Source organism: Salarias fasciatus, chromosome 1 (genome assembly GCF_902148845.1).
Source record: "Salarias fasciatus chromosome 1, fSalaFa1.1, whole genome shotgun sequence".
NCBI classification, from domain to species: Eukaryota; Metazoa; Chordata; class Actinopteri; order Blenniiformes; family Blenniidae; genus Salarias; species Salarias fasciatus.
The window spans coordinates 2057435-2074390 of NC_043745.1; the positions used below are offsets into that span (position 1 = coordinate 2057435).

General features: G+C 48.2%; 1 protein-coding gene across 1 annotated transcript in view; it reads left to right on the forward strand.

Annotated features, from left to right (window-relative positions):
• adamts18 (ADAM metallopeptidase with thrombospondin type 1 motif, 18) overlaps positions 1-16956 on the forward strand; it is a 63612-nt gene that overhangs the window by 17009 nt on the left and 29647 nt on the right. Inside the window, exons 4-12 of the mRNA XM_030097399.1 lie at positions 1049-1340; positions 2434-2666; positions 2779-2862; positions 5008-5167; positions 5971-6076; positions 7628-7765; positions 7842-7995; positions 11718-11813; positions 13395-13543. Coding sequence (XP_029953259.1) covers positions 1049-1340; positions 2434-2666; positions 2779-2862; positions 5008-5167; positions 5971-6076; positions 7628-7765; positions 7842-7995; positions 11718-11813; positions 13395-13543 — 1412 coding nt within the window. The remainder of the gene's footprint in view (positions 1-1048; positions 1341-2433; positions 2667-2778; positions 2863-5007; positions 5168-5970; positions 6077-7627; positions 7766-7841; positions 7996-11717; positions 11814-13394; positions 13544-16956) is intronic.

Here is a 16956-nt window from a genome sequence, read left to right on the forward strand (position 1 = left end):
CTTTAAGTATAGGTGGGGCTGGTCTGGGCGGCTCTGGAGGTAAATAGATGGGATTTCTGGCAGCGCCTGCTTCAGCTGCAGAGACAGTAGAGCCGTGGAGACACACTGGGGTTCTGTAAATCCTGATAATAAGACACAACACTGCGTTATGGACCAGGCGTACTCTCTCAAAGCTGCAGATAAAGAAACACGAGTACAGGCTGAGGCTGTGTATGGTTCAGTTTGCTTTGAGGACTGCAAGTCTGAGCTTGGTGCTCTTCTATGTGGAGTTTGCACGTTCTCCCTGTGTGTGTTTTGGCTTTTTACCAGGTTCATCTGTTTCTGCTCACATCTGAACACGTGTTCTAAGTTCATCAGCTGAATTTGCAGTGAATGTGTTGTAGGATGTACAGTTTTTAAGTTTTGTGGACTGTATTTGTTTGATATGTTGTGTAAATGATGCTGCTGGACACCAAAAGCAGTGTATTAAAGGTTGAACAGGTATGTTCTTCAGGTTGAAAAGTAAAAGGTATTTAAAAAGAGTCTTTGAAAGTAAGAGGATTTTGGTAGGATCACTTTTGAAACGTTCCAGATGGTTGTTTGACGTATCCAGACTCCTGTATTCTTGACTGTTGGACTTGTGTGTTGCTGAAAAATGAACATGACAAGGAATGTTTTAACACTGTGTTTCACATTCAGCCAGGTCAGTGTTGGTGTGTAGCTCTCATGTAGTGACAACTGCATCCAAACTCTCATTTATGAGACATACAGGTCCTTTCAGTCTCACTCAAATGGAGGGATAAACTGTACGATATGACGGAATCATCCACGAATTCAAAGTCGGCTGAAGCTGGAAGCTTGGACCTTGAAATAATGGTGAAGAATTCATGTTTAGATTTAAAGCTGTGAGGAAAGGGTCGGTTTGGAAGTCCAGTTCTTCAGCTTCAGTTCATCACGAGGTTCTGAACCGTTTGAGTTTGTCCCTTTCCAGGGTTTGTCTGGTTTCAGCGTTCAGAACGATGAGAAGGAACATCTGGCCCCAACGGTAAACTGTGTCTATGTCTTCCAGTCAGGTTTGATCCGGGTGTCACAGGAGGAGTATCTCATAGCACCGCTGCCCCAACATCTGGCCGAGCGTCACAACTACAGCGCCCCCAGTGGTCATCACCCGCATGTCGTCTACAAGCGCTCAGCAGAACACGTCGTCCACGGAAGATCGCCCGACGCCAGCTCCCCCGCGAATACCGACCCGTACTCCCAGCTCCACCAGCAGCTCCACCAGCAGCTCCACCAGCGGCGGCAGCACCACGTCCAGCACGGGAAGCTGCAGAGGCATCACTTCTGCGGACGCCGCAAGCAATGTATGTAAGGGAACATTCACATTTCTTTTCTTTTAATCCAGTAGCGGTTGTAAAGTGTCTTTTCGTCACATCATTCAGAGTCTGTTCTGGACCAAAGTGACAAAGGTCGGGACTGGTTCACTTCTCTTCTCAGAAGAAACAGATGTACAAAGAAAGAGTGAAAATGTCTGGAGGTCAGAGGTCAGACGTGGAGGGGTGAGGAAGAGCAGGAGCTCATTCATAGATGATCAGAAGACTACATATCATTGTTGTTTGTCGCTAGCTGCTACCTGCTAGCCGGCTACTTGGGCAGGAATCCTGCTTTTGGTTTGGACCAATCAAAGATCCGGGTCTCCTCTGCGTCAGGCTTCACTTCCTGTCTGGTCAGGGTTGGTTCCAGCTGACAGCGCTCTAGTCCAGGAGCTCTGGTCTGATTTCTGAAGTGCAGTGAGAACGAAAACCAAAGCAAGTGGAGGTGACTGACACCGACTGCAGTATCTGCACTTTCAGAAGGGTTTGAGTAATACTGTGACAACCTGTGACCTTTGTTGACTTGACTTACAGACGTTTCTGAGAAATTTGATGAAATGATCATGTTAAATCACTGATTGAATGTCTTGACGTCCAAAACTGAAGTTAGGCCGTTTTGGCTTTTACTGCTGTATTTTTGTTCTTGTTTGAAAAATCCTTTGGTTTTAAGCTCAGAATTATGCTACAAGTTGAATTATGATCTGTGTTGTTCCTGATTATCACCCCGCTGTGTGCACACCCACAGTCACAGTAACTACAGGGACTGTAATAACTGTGGTTACTGCAGTGTGTGCACACACACACACACACACACACACACACACACACACACACACACACACACACACAGCAGTGGCTATTATGTGTGTGTGGATGTGCACATTAAAACAGACATTTTGCATCAATAAAGTTTTGAAATTCATTTTTACATTTTACTTGAACACAGTTTAAAATCTGTGATTTCCAGCTTTTACTTGAGTGAATGTCTTTGATTTGTCCAAGTCTTTCTGAGGCAACTGTCTGTATTATTATTTTTTCTGTAATCACCTTTAATCACCACTGCTTCGTCTGTCTTCCCTTCCAGATGCTCCCAAAGCTCCTGCAGAGGACCGCTTCATCATGCCCGATGAGTTTTCCGGCCCGGAGGCGGAGGCGGAGGCGGAGGCGGACGGGTCCGGGAGGGCCCGGCGATCGCCCATCACCTCCAACAGGGTGGGGGGTCTGAACGTGGAGACGCTGGTGGTGGCGGACAGGAAGATGCTGGAGAAACACGGCAGAGACAACGTCACCACCTACGTCCTCACCGTCATGAATATGGTGAGGGCGGTGCAGGCCTGGGAGAGAGCTTCAGATTAGGACGAGTTCCAGGCTCTGTGGGTTCGTTTCTTTAATATCAGGTGCTCGGTTTGACACGGGGCTCTGTTTCCAGGTATCCAGCCTTTTTAAAGACGGCACTATTGGCACAGACATCAACATCGTGGTGGTGAGCTTGTTGCTGCTGGAACAGGAACCGGTAAGTGAGCTGAGGAGAGCCGTTTGACAGGCGAAGCGTTTAATGTTAAGCAGTCGATGCTGTCAGCATTTTTATCATTTGGTTTGAATAGTTAAGGACATGAGACTTTCACAATCATCAAGTCTTCTGGATCAGTGTAGCTGGGGTGTAGTAAGACTACCACTTTTGGCTCAGTTGGTAGAGCCGACCCTCTCACCCATCTCACCCAGTCCAGGTGTCCTTGATCACACGCTGACGCTGTGCTCCGTTAGCTCCTCGTCCAGCAGCCAAGGGAATCCCAAGCTCTGCGTGAATGTGATGGATGAAATAAAGAGACAATGAGAGACATTTTCCCACCTTTTGGTAAATTTATGTTGAACTCAGCAAGTGAGGCGACTGTTTAACACAACAGCAGCTTCAGTTCACCTCCCATTCTCACGCTCACCCTGACCCACAGGGTCACTACTGCAACACCACCTCATCAGCAGGGTAAACTACCCTGTCTCACGACGGCCTAGCCCAGCCCACGTTCCCTGTTACTGGAGAACAGTCCAACGCTTGGTGAATTCTGCTTCACAATAACAGGAAGAGCCGACATCCGAGGATCAAAAAGCGACGTCGCTATGAACGCTGGGCCGCCACGAGCCAGTTCTCCCTCTGGGAACTTTTCTGACACCTCCTGCTTAAAACCCAGAGAGTCAGAAGGATGGTGCACCCAACCCAACCTGGACTGTAGATCCAGCACTGAGATCTCAGCAGGAGGTCCTTCCAGTAACATGAATTCCTATGATTCTCTCTCTCTCTCTAACCCCTAACCCCAGAAGGTCCTATAAGCACAGACGTAGATTTCTATGATTCTGTCTGTGAATCACTGTTCTGCACTTTTTAACCAATCTAACTATTTCATATTGGAAGCGACTCCCATGAGAGCCTCAGTCCTCAGAGAAGATCTGGCTCAGTTATCTCACAATCACAGTTTGGTCCTTGTTAAATTCACTCATCTTGCTCCATGTTTTCTGCTTTAAAATACCGACTTTGAGGACACACTGCCTAAAATATCCCTCCTACTGAGAGGGTAACCAGTCAAATCGGCCCCAAGTCAAGTCGGCTCCCGACCAACTCGGCGGAGGACACACAGACAGAAACGGAACAGTATTTTATAGTTCTAGTAGTTTATAGTAGTTTGTAGATACGCAGATGGTTTTAATGAGACAGATGTTGCGTCCGAGGCTCTACTGTTTATGGTATTTATCATGTTGAAACTTAGTATGAATCAAAATAAAATACAATATAGTAATTAATGTGGAAACAGCAATACTGTGATGATTAAAAGAGGACAGTGGCAATAATAGGCAAAATAGCAATTATGAAATTTAAATATAATAAAAATATTAATTATACTAATTGTGATAATAACATGTTATAATAATAGATATAACAGTACAATGTCACAATAAAGCTGATCAGAATCATACAACCATAATATCAATGACAATCAAGTACAATATACATCCTTAAACCAATCCTCTCAATAGAATACTCTATCTGTCTGAAGAGTTTATGACTTCTATTCCTTCCCTTTATGTCTGTGTGTCCTCCATGTATGATGTTTATAATAAACTCCATCAGAAGTTGAAAACTGATCGATTTATGGTCACTTCTGTGCTGCAGACAGCGGCGTGAATGTCTGCTCACCCTCTAGCAGACTCACGTGACAACAATGCTTGTTTTCATTGGTTGTTGCGCTATTTTAGCCCCGCCTCTTCCCTTTTTTGACAGGTATGTGACAGGCTTGTGTTTGATTCCATAGCAGCGGTGCACCAGACAAATTTACCGGTAATTTTTCTTCAGTTTTCAATGTGTGGCGTGAGCGCGGGACAAAAGACTTGTGGGGCCGAGGCGGGGCCGACTTGACTGTAACCCTACTGAGAGGACCACTCTGTGAAGAAAACCAGTTGGTCTGACTTCACCGGCCAGCCCTGGTACTGTTGTAGCTCTGGTCTGCTGTGGGGGTTGGCTGATTTCCTGTTGAGGCCGGTTGTGATTGTGACTGTCGTGATGACTAGACCGTACAGATCTCGCAGTACCTTGGCTGTGGACGTCCTCGTGTCCAGTGGTTCTTGTATTTGATTGGGTTTCGTGGAATGATCGGCGCTTCTCTTCCAGCTGGGTCTGACCATAAACCACCACGCCGACCAGTCCCTGAACAGTTTCTGTCAGTGGCAGTCAGGTCTGGTGGGGAAAGGCGGCAAGCGGCACGACCACGCCGTGCTCCTCACCGGGCTGGACATCTGCTCCTGGAAGAACGAGCCCTGCGACACTCTGGGTGAGAATCGCTGTTCACAGCTCTGACCAAGTACCGACCGGCACGTCGTCATTTTACTGTGGAGGTGTAGACATTTTAACCAGCACTGACTGTCTCTAGATCAACTTTACATCATAATGCAACATTTAAAGTACCACACACAGCAAATCTGGGATCGTCTGTGCAGACAGAAAGCATGGAGAAAGAAAGGAGGGCACACATTCAGTGAAGTCCCTGGACTGAGATACAGGCTGGAGCTTGATTCGCTGTCACTTTGTTGGCATCGAGCTCATTAGAGAAGCATCCTGTCCTTTTTTCATGACAAATCTTTGTGGAGAAAACCTCAACCTATGTGAGAAACAGCGTTTCCCACTCGACTGAAACCAAGGCAACAGAGGAAGGAGAGAGTTCTGTTAAAGTTTGACGTCTGGCTCATGACTCACATTCATCAACCACATATTGAAGCTTCTACCGTACATTTTATATTCCTGGGTCCGCTGAGAGGAGCCGCTGCCAGAGAATGTGAAGGGAAATACAGGGACCGCTGCTGAAGATTGTCAGCAGCTTGTCAGTTACAGTACATCCCACTTCTAGGACCGGCATTGTTTTCCTAACGCTGTCAGGTCCAGCGTCGGCGCCCGTCCTCTCACGCAGCCGCCAATCAGTCAAAGAGCAGAATTACAGCAAACTGGCCGAAGCTTGTGAGGCGCGAGCCAAAGAAATCCGCTGAGTGCAACACAGAGACAGACACAGCAGACGCTCAGCTGACTTCTGGCTTTTCAGCTTCCTCAGAACACCAACGCCTTCGGTTCTGCCCTCTGCAGGCTTCGCCCCCATCAGCGGCATGTGCAGCAAGTACAGGAGCTGCACCATCAACGAGGACACAGGACTGGGCCTGGCCTTCACCATCGCCCACGAGTCCGGACACAAGTAGGATTCGCTCCAAGCCTGTCATCTAGCCCCATTTCACAGCACACTTAAATTAGCTTTAGTGTTTTGAATCGTTGTTACACGCCTGTGTTAAAGCCTCTAAACTCAGCCGGATGTGAAATAAATACAGTCATTACAGCTCTGTTAGAGCTGCGCTTCATTCGCTCTGGGAGAATAACGGAAACGCCCGAGGCTCCTCAGCGCCGTTTGGATCGGCTCAGCCTGTTTCCACTGGAAGCTCAGGCTTTATTGTTCCTATAGATCTGCAGAGTTCATGTTGCAGGAGGACCAAACATCTGTCTCACATGTTCTAGTAACAAATTGAAAACTTTTACAGCCCATGGATTTCAGAAAATAGAATAGAATTGGAAAGTTAACGTCGTTATCGTTGCCCCACAGAGAGAATACATCTGTCTCGGCGAAGAGACTGCATCCTCAGTAGAACTCCTCGCAGCACAGTAATGTAGAGTTATCACCTTCTTCTTCAGTTATCCCCTTCAAGTGTTTCCTCCAGCAGCCTCTCTCACCCTGAAACGACGACTTGTGAGTAAAGAGCAGTCTGTGTGACTGACACAGCCTTCTGAGATGGTGTCAAACTTCAGTCAAATTGCAGAGAAAATGATAATAAATCAACCTTAATATCTGTCAAATGAATCAATTCAAGTTGATAGAAACTGTTGCCAAGATGAACAAAACACCCATGGCCCACATCCATATTGTCACTCCTCACTGTGTTCAGGTAGTGACTTGCAAACCAACCAGTGTGACACTTTGTGACGCCGTTAAATCTGGACAAAAACGCTCCAGAGTCTCATTTGATAGCTCTTCCCTGCAGACAACGTTTCTGATAGGCAGTCCGTCCTTCATAAGACGAGACAGAAGACAGAGTACAGCAGAGAATGAAATAAAGTGAACACTACAATATGCAGGAATGAGTGAAACAGTTCGGGTTCAAATGTTGCTGCATGTCAGTCGTGTTAGAGGGGAAGAGAGATGGTAGCTGGAGGACAGAACATGTTTTTTTCACCTGTTGACTCCTACATACTTTTTGGAAACTGTAAATAAGACAAATGAGGGCTTAAAATATACCGAGTTTGTTTCCTTTATCCATTTCAGGCATGTTCAAAACCACCAAACACATACCTCTGATTAAAGTCTGACTCATTAGCAGCTGGGTTCCTCGGTCTACAGCCTATAGTTCACACAGCAGTACTGTAAAGACTCAGTGGTTTCCTGGAGGCTTCCAGGCTGCTGGAGGTGACGTAGCATCGACACATCGAGGCTGTGTGGAGGGGGTCCACAGCACGCATCGCCCTCGTGCTGTTGTTGGGTATAGAGTAAACTCGGCTTTATGACATTTATTAAGCACTGGTATTGGTATTGGCAAGTAGATAACGGTTAGTGCTCGTACTTGTACTCATACTTTAAAAAAGGGATTTCAGTGTATTTGTAATAATTAATTCAACTTCTACTCAATCAATCATGTCTTCATGAGCCATCGTGTTGTCTGCGTCGTCTTTGAAGCTTCTGATTATCTCGATGATTCTCCAGCTTTGGTATGATCCATGACGGGGAGGGAAACCCTTGTCGAAAAACTGAAGGGAACATCATGTCCCCCACCCTGGCGGGGAACAACGGGGTCTTCTCCTGGTCCACCTGCAGCCGTCAGTACCTCAGCCGTTTCCTGGGGTAGGCCTAACGTCTGTACTGATGGCTGCGTGTGTTTTCTTGGTGACTGATGTGTCGGTGGTGTTCACTAAACCAGAACAGCACAGGCTTCCTGTCTGGTGGACGAGCCCCGGCAGATCGGTCAGTACAAGTACCCCGAGCAGCTGCCCGGGCAGCTGTACGACGCCGACACGCAGTGCAAGTGGCAGTTTGGGTCCAAGGCCAAACTCTGCAGCCTGGATTTTGTGAAGGTGAGAGGGTTAGGGTTATGTTGACGTATCGTTGACATGGTTTTCACTCTGAATAAATCAGTATGGTTACATTCATCAAGTTCTGCTGTTGTATTTTATGCACACTGTTTTAAATAGTTTTTCCTTTGTTCTGTTGTTACCTTTGTACAGCCATCCATGCTGTCACTAAGAACAAGCTTTTAGAATAGCTGCTGCAAATACAGCTCTGACTTCAGTGATAGATCTTGAACAGTGTTTGGAAGATGATCCCTTTGTCAACATCTCCTGAGAGCATTTTCTTTTATTGGCACATTTGAAATTTTGGACCTAGGCAGCAGTCTAAGCAGGGATGTCCAAACTTCCTGTCTCAAGACTCTTCCTCCAGCTCTTCCTGGAGGATCCCGAGGTGTTCCCAGGCCAGCCGAGAGACTTTTACCCCTTTCCCACTGCAACTAGCGGGTCGACCCGCTAACAGTCGCCTTCTGGATGCCTTTCCCAGTGCATGCAGACCCGCGTCTAGCCGCCTGCTGGCGAGCTGCGTCGCTGCGTTTTCCCGTGCTGATGGTGTCCCACGTTGATGACATCATCAGCGTGACGGAGCACAACAAAAGTAAACAATGCAGCGGAACACAGTCCCCGTTACCTGTAGACGAATCTCCTCTTCCCCACGGATCAGGAGAAGCTCTCTGGTCTCGCTATCTTTCCAATGCTGGGTCATCTTGACGAAGGGAATCTCACACTGTGTCCAGAAACAACAACTAGCGTGCTAGCGTAGCCACGCTGCATCGACGTCATCATGTAAGTTCCCGGATGTGTCCCTCCTACTAAAAGCCAATAGAAAGCTGACCCGGTAAATTCCCGGGTCGATTGCAGGGTCGAACGACCCGGGTCGAAATGCCGATTAGACCCTTTCCCACTGCCATGAGGAGCCGATTATTAGCAGGTTTAAACGGGTTTTTTGGCCAGTGGGAAAGGGGTAATAGTCTCTCCAATGTGTCCTGGGTCTCCCCAAGGCCTCCTCCAAGGACATGCCCAGAGAGGCGTCCAGGAGGCATCCTCAACAGATGCCCGAGCCTCCTCAGCTGCTCCTCTGGAGGAGTAGCGGCTCTACTCTGAGCTCCTCCCTGGTGACGTAGCTCCTCCCCCTGTCTTTAATGGAGCGAACAGCCACCCTACGGAGGAAGCTCATTTCAACCACTTGCATCTGGATCTTGTCCTTTTGGTCCTGACCCAGAGCTCATTACCATAGATGAGGGGAGGAGTGAAGGTTGACCGGTAAACCACTACGGACCGATAGAACAACAGCATCACCGATCCGCCTGTCAATCCCACCTCTATCCTTCCTCAACCCGTGAGCAAAACCTGAAGATACTTAGGGTGCTTTCACACCTACTAGTCCGTTAGAGTGGTTCGGTTCGGACATAAATTATTCATAAATGTTGCAGCTGTCAACTGGTTCAGTTCACATTCACACCTCTTGTTTTTGCAGATGAACTATCCACTATGACCCTCCTGCCCCTTGGTGGCGCTGTTCACATAATAATGTGTTTTGGGTGGCGGAAGTGAACCCTGATTGGCCAGCATGTGTGACGTGATGTGCTGCGCGGCTTGCGACGGAAGCCTCCGCCGACCAAAAAGCCTTCTCCACAACAGAGCGGACAAGACCGAGGCTGGTCAACTTTCACACCAGCAGCGGACCGCACCGAGACCGCCTCCTCCAGGAGGTCTCGATGCGGTTCTTTGTCCCGGACCAAAACTAACTGGTCTGCTTTCACACCAGCGCGTACGAACCGAACCTGCCGGAGTTGGGGACGCTAGTCCGCTTCAAGCGGACCAGATGCTGTAGGTCTGAAAGCACCCTTAAACTCCTTCACTTGGACCAGAGTCTCTCCCCCGCCCTGTAGAGGGCAGACCACCTTCTTCTGGTCGAGGACCATGGCCTCGGGTTTGGATTTGCTGATCCTCATCCCTGTCGCTTCACACTCGGCTGCAAACAGGCCCAGTGCATGCTGGTCCAGGTTCACTGAAGCTAACAGGACAACATCATCTGCAAAAAGCAAAGATGAAATCCTGTGGTCCCTTCATCAGTGGATTCATATTTCTTTCAGATCAATTATTACTGTTATTAATGAAATATTCACCTTGCTTATGAACCAGTGCCTGGAGAGCTCTGTATTGTGTCTGGTTCTTAGGGACAGCATTGGAAATGGGGTTACTTTAGTATGTACTCGGGTCTTTAGGTGTTTGTGCACAACTGGTGCCAGTTGTGTGAAAATCATGAAGTCAAGCTTATTGAATGGGCAGCATACTTTGTGGAGATGCATAATATTGGCAGTGTATTGCCATACATACCATAAATGCCTTCAGCATGCAGTTGAACATTTTGGCAGCATTATGCAAATGGTTGGTTGTTCATAATGAAGAGAACAGCTCCAGCAGGTCCAGGAAGGATTTTCCCCTGGACTGGGGCAAAGAAAGCCTTAATGCAGAGATCTTTATTTACCAGTTTGTTCACTTTCATACGTTGACTGATGGTCATTACCTCCGTGTAAACACCAGAAGAAAGAGACTGTAGATACAAGCTTCATCTCTGGAGAATAGAGGATTTGTAGCCATGCTTTTTCATGGGCCAACAATCTCTAATCATTTACTATTCATGGGTTTCTTTACACTGAGAGGAGAGGAGCCTCCAGTAATGAGACAGCCCCCCCCCCCCGACTCCCTCAGCCCTCAATCATATAGCTCTGGAATTGTGTGCCGGCCACCACTAATGATGTAGCTCTAAATTGGCTCTTTATTAATTTGCATGATCTTTGCCGAGGAGCCTGAACCCGGCTCCATCTTTTGACCCTGCGGTAAAACTCCTCCCAGGATCTGAATGGGGGGCAGCGCTGCAGCGCTCTGCAGGGCTGCAGCCTTGGTATAGGCCTTTATGCTCCCTGCATTCATTGATGCTGATTCACATGTAAATGCTGTTTGGAAGATTTCAGGCTTTCCTCTCGCAGGGCTGCTGGGAAATCGACTTTGGCTCATGGTGTCTGTCCCAGACTACATGGCAGCGCCGTGGCTCTTTAGGGCTTCCCCAGATCGCTCCTGTTTCCCTAACAGGAGATCAAACACTACATCTGCATCTCACAGACCTGTGTCGTAGCCGGTGGGTGGTAAATTAACCTCCACCCTGATTAACAGCGGATTTGGAGCCGCCTTTCACATTCGCTTTATCACCCTTTTCCTTTGGGCTCATGCTCCAGGAGCGCCGGCGTATCAGCATGACTGTCACCCACCTGCTCCATGTCAAAGGAGTTAGAGCTGCATGAAGACAAAGGCTTGAACCGGCCCGGGAGCCCCCGCCCCTCCACCCCTCCACCCCTCCACCCTCCCTCCGCCCTGCTCTCCCTCTCGTTGCCAGTTGCTGGTGGGCTGGTTGCCAGACCCTGCCGCCTGTCTCTCGACCCCAGCTCTCCCCCTGTGCTCACTGGCTCGCTCTGTCTCTGTATTGTTGGGTCGGATGACACATACAATTACAGGCCGTTTCATTAAAGACGAGCAGTGATTGGGTTTGACACGGAGGTTTTGTGGGGAAGCCGGTCTGAAGGCGGTGGGAGCTCGTCCACCGTCGCCATGGTGGTCTTGGCAGGAGAAGCAGGTGCTGTCAGGTCAGAGAGGAGGAAGTGGAGGGTAAACGTGATGCTAGCAGGGCCCCGATGCGATACTAGCATAATGCTTTTTGCTTTGTTTGGCAGGACATCTGCAAGTCTCTGTGGTGTCACCGCACCGGACACCGCTGTGAGACCAAGTTCATGCCTGCTGCCGAGGGAACCAGCTGTGGCCCAGACATGGTGAGGACACGCCGGCTTCCTGCCTCGCCTGGACCACTGAAGCCTTATCAGACACCATTCACACGTTTGTTTAGTGAGAGACACAAACATTTACAAACCCGATGCTGTCAACATCGTGCATGTGAAAATATTCTCAAACACATTGTCAACTGCACTGGCTGTGATTGATTAAAACCATATAGCAGAGTCATCGCAGTTCGGCCCAGTTTCGCCTGGAGTGAGCCTGACTCATGAAATAGATGAGATGTGAAAATAGATGTGATTAAATATCTATACTTTAGCAAAATCAGGCAGTCTTTTGTTTTTGCAAAACAGCCTGCCATAAACTGGGTCATTCTACGGAGTGGTTGGATGAGCGGTTAGCGGATCTGCTGGAGGAAGTGATCAAACATGTGGAAGTATTGCAGCAAATAGAATCTGAATTTTGCAGAGAGAAGAAAAACACAATGATGATCTTTAGAAAAGTCTAATTTTAAGACTTAAGAAAATATTGTTTAATAATTTATATCAATAAAAGAAGCAATACTACTGTGTGCCACCAGGTGGTGAAATGAGTCTGTTTTTAAACATATTTTTAACGATTAACTTGGATTAAAACCAAACTGAATGGCCCCACTCCCCCTGCTCTGTGGCCTGGGGTTCCTGTGATTTTAATAGGGATTTGTTTGCTGTTATAGGGTGTCACCAGTTCAGAAGCTCCAGAAAACTACAATCAAATTATCAAAACTCAGAGAATACAATATGTGGAACTGTCACATTTAGAAGGCCAGGATGATCCAGAGTGAATGCTTGACTGGTTAAAAAGAGATTGTTTCATGATTGTTTCATGGGGATTCTCTCCTGATTAAAAGATAATTACTAAAATCAGCCAACACTGGGTGCAGCATGTGCTCACACACCTGTAGAAGCGCTCTGCTGACTCCCTGCTTCACATGCAGAAAGACGATATTTCCAAAGAGGAAGGTGATGATGTGTGTGAGTGCAGCGGCTGGCTTCATCATAGCGTGTGTGTGTGTGTGTGTGTGTGTGTTTGTGTGTGTGTGTGTGTGTGTGTGTGTGTGTGTGTGTGTGTGTGTGTGTGTGTGTTCTCGTATTTCTATCCTTGTTGGGGCCAAATGTCCCCACAAGGATAGCAAAACGTGGAACGACGTGCCTTGTGGGGACCTTTTTCCGGTCCTAAGTAGGAGAAACAGTGTTTTCTTGACCATGTTGTTGTTACTGAAAAAAGTAAAAGTGCAAAAAAATTTCTTTAGGGTTAGGCTTTGTTGTGGTGTGGGTTAGGGTTAGGGTAAGGGTCAGGGTTAGGGGCTAGACATGAATGGGAGTCAATGGACGGTCCCCACAAGGATAGAAATACAAGACTGTGCGTGTGTGTGTGTGTGTGTGTGTGTGTGTGTGTGTGTGTGTGTGTGTGTGTGTGTGTGTGTGTGTGTGTGTGTGTGTGTGTGTGTGTGCCTTGATGTTCAGGTGTGTTGTCGGGCGTCGCTCCAGACCAGGAAGCTCAGTGTTCTCGTGCCGATAAGATTCTTGTTGTCTTCTCCTTTTTCATTTTTTTTCCCCGCCTCTCTTTCTTTTCTGCAGTGGTGTCGTAGAGGTCAGTGTGTCAAATACGGGGAGCACGGCCCCAGAGCGGTGCACGGGCAGTGGTCCACCTGGTCCCCGTGGTCGGAGTGCTCCAGGTCGTGTGGAGGAGGGGTGATGCACCGGGAGCGCTCCTGCACCAGCCCCAGGTACCACACACACCTCCGCCACCAGCGGCCCAACGCAGCCCGGCGCGGTGTGAACGCACCTGATCGCTCGCCCTCCGTTTGGGTTGGTCGGCCGCGATCGAGCAGCCGAGTGGAGGACAGAGTGATTCATGTTGTCCTGCAGCTGCTCCCCGCCAGCAGTCTGAGCAGAAAGTCATTCCTGGAGACCTCCGTGTCCCAGAAAGCTCTGCTCCTGCACACCTGAAGCCTCAGCCTGCCAGCCAGCTGTCAAGATATCCACACACACACACACACACACACACACACACACACACACACACACACACACGGGCTGATAAGCGCCCTCATCAGTCAGCGTGACAGTCCAGACAGACAGACGATCTCCCCCCATGCTCCAGGAAAGCCTCCTAATAGCCGGCTCTTTTCTCTGGAAGCTGCCAAGGCGCTCTGGAATCGTCCCCTATTGCTGCTCACTCACACAAGTCTAATTCTATCTAATTCTGCAGACCCAGATCCCACAGTGCACATCTCTTTGTTCGCGCTGTGTGCATGTCGTTACAAGCACATGAGAGCTGCTCACTGTTCACGCTGGTTCAGTAATAGTTCCCTCTGAGGTGTTTTCGACTTTTATTCCACTTTAATGCTTCACAGAACAGATTTATTGTTCTGTCACTGAGGCTGGATGGAGTAAACTCTGCTCCTTTAAAAGTCTGCAGTGGGATGTTTGGACAGGTGAGAACGCTCCCCTTCGTTTCAGCCTCCTCATCCTCAGCTTCAGTCCAATCCAGACAAATGACGCCGTCAACCAAATTTAAAGCTCAGAAGCAGACTCAGAGAAGATTTTTCTTTGTTGTGTCAGAGAACACAAATGTGTTGGTTCCTGAATACATTAGTTCCCTGGTGTCTGATAAATGCTATGTTAAAACTCTCACTCTCTCACTGCAGGCGTGAGACTTCAGCCCGTTGCTCTCAGTATTGCTTCCTGGATTAGCTGTTTCGTCTGTTCCTGCTGGAAACGCTGTGACGGAACCTCTCCTGACTCCCAGAGTCACGGTCGCAGTGTTAGCTTTGCTGTTTCTGTCAGTTAGATTTTAAAGGTTTTGAAGTTTTATAGAGAGAAAGAAGAACAGGTGACTGTAGCGAGGACTGAAGAAAGCCGCCCTGATTTGTGGGAGACGTGCATGAGCGCACACACACCCAGACATGAGAGTCAAACGCTCTCACCCTGTTTACACGAAAACGTAATCAAATGGAAGCCAAGAACTTCCCTTGTGTCTGGAGCGTCTGTTCACAGTGATGCTCGCAATCGCTGAAAACAAAGCTACTTGAAACCTAATTCAAGGGCGGAACTGTTTGAAATTGCGCCGACCCCGTCTCCATGGAAACAAGGGAAAACGCTGCCGCTGCGTCGTGGCCGATTTAAATTGGTCTTCTGCACCATTCATTCACAGTGCCAACAATTACATTAAAATCACAGAAATAAACAAGTTATTAAGAAAATAAAAGCATTTAAACGACAGGAGGCAACTAAAACAAGATAAAGAATGGCTGAGGATTTCAAATTAAGCTAAAGAATGTTTCCAAAGTACTGAGACTTTAGAATGATTTAGGACTAATAGACTAAAATCATGACAAGGTTTTCTGTCCTGATTTAAACCGGTGGACAGTTTGAGCAGACCTCAGGGCTTCAGGAGGTTTGTTCCACCAGTGAGGAGCACAGAGGCGAGAAGCTGCTTCACTTGGTTTGGTTCTGGTTCTGGTTCTGGTTGTGGTTCTGGTTGTGGTTCTGGTTGTGGTTCTGGTTGTGGTTGTGGTTCTGGTTGTGGTTCTGGTTCTGGTTCTGGTTCTGGGAGCAGACCGGTCGCAGACCACCGGACGTGGTCTGGGTGCTTCGTGGAGAACTAACACATCTGGTCCATGCTTTGGGCTTTGCTGACCAGCAGGTTTTCTACTACTGTATTGTCGTCTGAAAATAAAATAAAGATTTTTAGCATGAAAGTGAGAAGTTACAGGATCCGAAAGTCCTTTTTTTCCGTACTGATGTGGTGAACACCTGAATGCATGTCAGGAGGAAGCAGGAACTTCATCCAGCAGGCCACTTTTCCCTGCCTTCACGCCACCGTTACGTCCAGACATGTATAAAGGAGCAGGTTTGTGTTGAAATACGGGCCGTAAAAGTTACTTTCCTCCTCTTTAAATCTCCAGGTTCAGGCTCAATTAAATGTCCTCTAAATGTTGCAGAGCGTTCATTCAGTTTCAGTCTCGGTGATTTGTGTTCACTTTATCTTGGGAACTATTCACTTATAGTCACTGAAACATAATAAAAAGTGCAGCATGACATTTTTATTTCAACTGATTTTCCTCCTCGAACCTTGGAGAGTTTTTCAAAGTCAGACGTTTGGGTTTTATTCCAGTTTTTGCTCCTCTGTTGAGAATGAAGCAGTTTGTTTTATTCCACATCTGAAACTTTTCCACAGAGGGCCCCGGTGTGTGTTAAAACACTGGTGTGGTGTTAAACGGTGTCAGGTCACGTCAGCAGATGGGATCAGTTCAGGATTTTCAGTTTGTCGAGAACAAGACGCCAGCAGCAACCATCAGTGTCTTGTTCTCAGATTATATTAATCTGTTGCAGACAAAATAGGATACGTTTAAAACTGTCGTGGAAAAAAGTCAGAGAAGAAGGTTTCAGTTTTCCTCTCACACAGAAGAAGGGAGCGGCTTCGACTCTGGAGCCTGTTCTGTTTCAGATAGCTCACATTCGCTTCAGTTCAAAGTGCAGGAAAACACCCGAGACCGAGATGTGATCAACTAAAGGACAGTAAGAAAGAATCAGGCAATTCCTGAACTCTAGTGGGACCTCCAGACCTCCAATCGGACCTTCAGGCCTCCAACCAGACCTCCAGTCAGACCTCCAGACCTCCAGTCAGACCTCCAGCCAGACCTCCAGATTTCTACTTAGACCTCCAGACCTCCAGTTGGACCTCCAGTCGGTCCTCCAGTCCCCCCCAGACCTCCTCCCTGGACTGACGTGGTTCCTGGGCCGTCACAGCCCAGTCTTCAGACGAGTCTGTAATCCCTCGGCGGGATCAAAGAGTGTTTCAGTCCGAGCCTCATATGATGAGCGTCACGCTCAGGGCCGGCAGGGCGGACGGAGCCTCTTCCAGCTGCTGAGCTGTCGGCCCGGGTTATCATTCCTGAGGCCCTACAGAGGGCTTTACCCAAACCAGGAGAAGGACTGAGTGGTGAGTTCAGGGTCAGTGGGGCAGAGCGGACCCCAGAAGATGCTGCGCTCTGAAGCCGGTGGTTAGAAGTCCTCCTGATGAAGCCAGTCCCCCACGGCTGCTCCCCCGAGTCACGTTTCAGCCCCTGAGTCACGGCGCTCGGACCGTGTGTCCCCGCTAATCTCTGAGATTATATTTTGGTCCAGGCTCTCC